Source organism: Caretta caretta, chromosome 1 (genome assembly GCF_965140235.1).
Source record: "Caretta caretta isolate rCarCar2 chromosome 1, rCarCar1.hap1, whole genome shotgun sequence".
NCBI classification, from domain to species: Eukaryota; Metazoa; Chordata; order Testudines; family Cheloniidae; genus Caretta; species Caretta caretta.
In genome coordinates, this window is record NC_134206.1 from 124,923,427 (window position 1) to 124,927,688 (window position 4,262).

The 4,262-nt window shown below is 49.5% G+C and overlaps 1 protein-coding gene across 1 annotated transcript; it reads left to right on the forward strand.

Annotated features, from left to right (window-relative positions):
• Positions 1 to 1,150: 1,150 nt before the first annotated feature.
• On the forward strand, positions 1,151 to 4,051 carry LOC142070158 (uncharacterized). Its single transcript, XM_075123466.1, has 2 exons — positions 1,151 to 2,677; positions 3,859 to 4,051. Exons 1-2 carry the CDS (start codon positions 1,152 to 1,154, stop codon positions 3,878 to 3,880), a joined length of 1,548 nt encoding a protein of 515 aa, XP_074979567.1. The 5' UTR covers position 1,151; the 3' UTR covers positions 3,881 to 4,051.
• The last annotated feature ends 211 nt before the right edge of the window (positions 4,052 to 4,262 follow it).

Consider the following 4,262-nt stretch of genomic DNA (forward strand, 5'->3'; position numbering starts at 1 on the left):
GAAAGACGCGTCCAAACAGCTCTTCCCCAGTAACCAGTATTAGTTTGGTGGTGGTAGCGGCCAGTCCAAGGACAACGGGGGGAATATTTTGTACCTTGGGGAAGTTTTGACCTAAGCTGGTAAAGGTAAGCTTAGGAGGTTTTTTCATGCAGGTCCCCACATCTGTACCCTAGAGTTCAGAGTGGGGGAGGAACCTTGACATGGTGGCACAGTGGTGGGATTAACCTGAAATCATTTTGAGATCCAGTTGAGATTTTTTTGAACTAGAAATACAGATTTTAAAAAGGAAATTTTTTTTTCCTTTGGAAAGGAAGTCCAGAAAGCTTTGAAACTGAAAGCAGCTTGGTTTTTCTCTGCTTTGTGGCCAAGCAGAGACAAAAGGGGATTATCTTTGTGAATTGCAGGTTTTCTTTGCCTGGAGGCAGGGTACTTAACTCCTGCAGGGAAATTCACAGTCTTCCAACCCAGAGGTTTTTTTTTTTCTTTTCTTCCTAAAAGTAAATAGGGGGTGTGTGTTCTACCCATTTGCTTTTTCTTTGGGCTGGGTAAGCAGGTTTCCAAGTAGTTGGAGGTTTTTTGCTTTAATTTGGGCCCAGAGCAGAGACAAGGGAATTGTCTTTTTCTGTAGGCTGACAGTCACTATCAGAGCATAGGTATTCTATTCCAGCACAGCAAAATTTTACAGCCACGTTTTGTTTGTTTATTTCTAAACCTCGGGTGTAAAGTTAGTTAAAAACAGAGAGGTTAGAATGACCAAATCCTCAGCTCGACTACAGCTGGAATTAGCCAAATTTCAGGCTGAGGAAAAACAAAGGGAACATGAAAGACAGATAGAACTCATGCGGCTGGAGAAGGAGGTACAGGAGGCTGCCCACAAGACGGAAATGGAGGCAAGGAAGCATGTGGAGGAGGAGAAGGAAAAAGAGAGGAAGCATGTGGAGGAGGAGAAGGAAAAAGAGAGGAAGCATGTGGAGGAGGTGGAGAGGATAAAGGCCCAGCAGAATATACCAACAAACCCTAGCAATCCTTCTCCAGGTACCACTTCCCATCCCAGAAAGTTCCCCACCTACAAGGCAGGTGATGATACTGAGGCCTTCTTAGAAAACTTCGAAAGGGCCTGCCTTGGGTACAACATCTCTACTGACCAATACATGGTAGAGCTGAGGCCGCAGCTCAGTGGACCCTTAGCTGAGGTGGCAGCTGAAATGCCTAAAGAACACATGAACAAGTATGAACTGTTTAAATCCAAGGCGAGAGTCAGAATGGGGATAACACCCGAGCAGTCTCGTCGGAGGTTCAGAGCCCTAAGGTGGAAACCAGACATGTCATTTACCCGACATGCCTACCACATTGTGAAACATTGGGATGCCTGGATATCAGGAGCAAGTGTTGAATCTCCAGTAAATTTGCCCTTCCTAATGCAAATGGAACAATTCTTCGAGGGTGTTCCTGAGGAAATAGAAAGATACATCCTAGATGGGAAACCCAAAACTGTAATTGAGGCAGGAGAGATTGGAGCCAGATGGGTGGAGGTGGCAGAGAAGAAGAAAACTGGTCGCAGTTGGAGCGGAGACCAGAAGGGACCACCCCAGACCACACCCTATTACCGGGGGCCGCCCAAAGCCCCACCGACCTCCCAAAGAACCCTCCAGACCCCTTATCGTCCCACCACCCCGTTCTCCAGCAACCCTCCTCGCCCCAGTGACCCGTCAGCTGGACGATGTTTTAAGTGTAACGAGCTGGGGCATGTAAAGGCCAACTGCCCCAAGAACCCCAACAGATTACAGTTCATTGAACCGGAATCACACCAGAGGTCCACAGGCCCAGATACCTCCCAGATACCCTTGGAGCGGAGGGAAACTGTGAGTGTGGGCGGGAAGAAGGTCACCGCGTGGAGGGACACCGGAGCACAAGTGTCAGCTATCCATGCTTCCTTAGTGGACCCCAATTTAATCAACCCAGAGATCCAAGTGACGATTCAACCCTTCAAGTCCAACTCTTTCAATTTGCCTACAGCCAAGTTGCCTGTCCAGTACAAGGGCTGGTCAGGAATGTGGACTTTTGCAGTCTATGATGATTATCCCATCCCCATGCTGTTGGGGGAAGACTTGGCCAATCATGTGAAGCAGGCCAAGAGGGTGGAAATGGTCACCCGCAGCCAGGCTAAACAAGCCGTGAGGCCTAGCTCTGTTCCGGAAACTTCTATCAGGACCCAGTCAGAGGTGATGGACCCGGACCCCAGGCCAATGTCTGCAACAGCAGTAGTGGATCCAGTCCCAGAGACCCAGACGGAACCAGTCCTAGAACCGGAACCAGCCGAACAACCAACACCAGACCCCGTGTCAGCACTGAATCCAGTACTTGCAACCTCAACACCAGAGGGCCCCACCGAACCTGAACTGGCAGCAGCCGATAACCCTACACAAGAGGCTCAGCCGGAGCCTGAATCCCAACATAGTGCACCAGCGGAGAGCGGTTCACAGTCAACAGAAACAGCTCCATCCCCTATATCGCTTCCAGAGGGACCAAGCCTAGGTCCACAATCCCATGAGGAACTGATGTCTCCAGCATCAAGGGAACAGTTCCAGACCGAACAGGAAGCAGATGAAAGCCTCCAGAGAGCTTGGACGGCGGCACGGAGCAACCCACCGCCTCTCAGCTCTTCTAATCGATCCAGGTTTGTTATAGAAAGAGGACTTTTATACAAGGAAACTCTTTCTGGTGGACACCAGGAAGACTGGCATCCTCAGAGACAGTTGGTAGTTCCAACTAAATACCGGGCCAAGCTCTTGAGCTTAGCCCATGATCACCCTAGTGGCCATGCTGGGGTGAACAGGACCAAAGACCGTTTGGGGGGGTCATTCCACTGGGAGGGAATGGGCAAGGATGTTTCTACCTATGTCCAGTCTTGTGAGGTGTGCCAAAGAGTGGGAAAACCCCAAGACCAGGTCAAAGCCCCTCTACAACCCCTCCCCATCATTGAAGTTCCATTTCAGCGAGTAGCTGTGGATATTCTGGGTCCTTTTCCGAAAAAGACACCCAGAGGAAAGCAGTACATACTGACTTTCATGGATTTTGCCACCCGATGGCCAGAAGCAGTAGCTCTAAGCAACACCAGGGCTAAAAGTGTGTGCCAGGCACTAGCAGACATTTTTGCCAGGGTAGGTTGGCCCTCCGACATCCTCACAGATGCAGGGACTAATTTCCTGGCAGGAACTATGAAAAACCTTTGGGAAGCTCATGGGGTAAATCACTTGGTTGCCACTCCTTACCACCATCAAACAAATGGCATGGTGGAGAAGTTTAATGGAACTTTGGGGGCCATGATATGTAAATTTGTAAATGAGCACTCTAATGATTGGGACCTAGTGTTGCAGCAGTTGCTCTTTGCCTACAGAGCTGTACCACATCCCAGTTTAGGGTTTTCCCCATTTGAACTTGTATATGGCCGTGAGGTTAAGGGGCCATTGCAGTTGGTGAAGCAGCAATGGGAGGGATTTACACCATCTCCAGGAACTAACATTCTGGACTTTGTAACCAACCTACAAAACACCCTCCGAACCTCTTTAGCCCTTGCTAGAGAAAACTTACAGGATGCTCAAAAAGAGCAAAAAGCCTGGTATGATAAACATGCCAGAGAGCGTTCCTTCAAAGTAGGAGACCAGGTCATGGTCTTAAAGGCGCTCCAGGCCCATAAAATGGAAGCATCGTGGGAAGGGCCATTCACGGTCCAGGAGCGCCTGGGAGCTGTTAATTATCTCATAGCATTCCCCACCTCCAACCGAAAGCCTAAGGTGTACCATATTAATTCTCCAAAGCCCTTTTATTCCAGAGAATTAAAGGTTTGTCAGTTTACAGCCCAGGGAGGAGACGACGCTGAGTGGCCTGAAGGTGTTTACTACGAAGGGAAATGTGCTGGTGGTGTGGAAGAGGTGAACCTCTCCATGACCCTTGGGCATATGCAGCGACAGCAGATCCAGGAGCTGTGCACTAGCTACGCGCCAACGTTCTCAGCCACCCCAGGACTGACTGAACGGGCATACCACTCCATTGACACAGGTAATGCTCACCCAATTAGGGTCCAACCTTACCGGGTGTCTCCTCAAGCTAAAACTGCTATAGAACGGGAGATCCAGGATATGTTACAGATGGGTGTAATCCGCCCCTCTGAAAGTGCATGGGCATCTCCAGTGGTTCTAGTTCCCAAACCAGATGGGGAAATACGTTTTTGCGTGGACTACCGTAAGCTAAATGCTGTAACT

Excerpts from the sequence above, each read along its gene's own strand:
- LOC142070158 (XM_075123466.1), top strand. The coding sequence starts at position 1,152 with ATGGTAGAGCTGAGGCCGCAGCTCAGTGGACCCTTAGCTGAGGTGGCA. Across the intron at positions 2,678-3,858 it reads AGCTCTTCTAATCGATCCAG|CCCAGGGAGGAGACGACGCT; the intron begins GTTTGTTATAGA and ends GTCAGTTTACAG.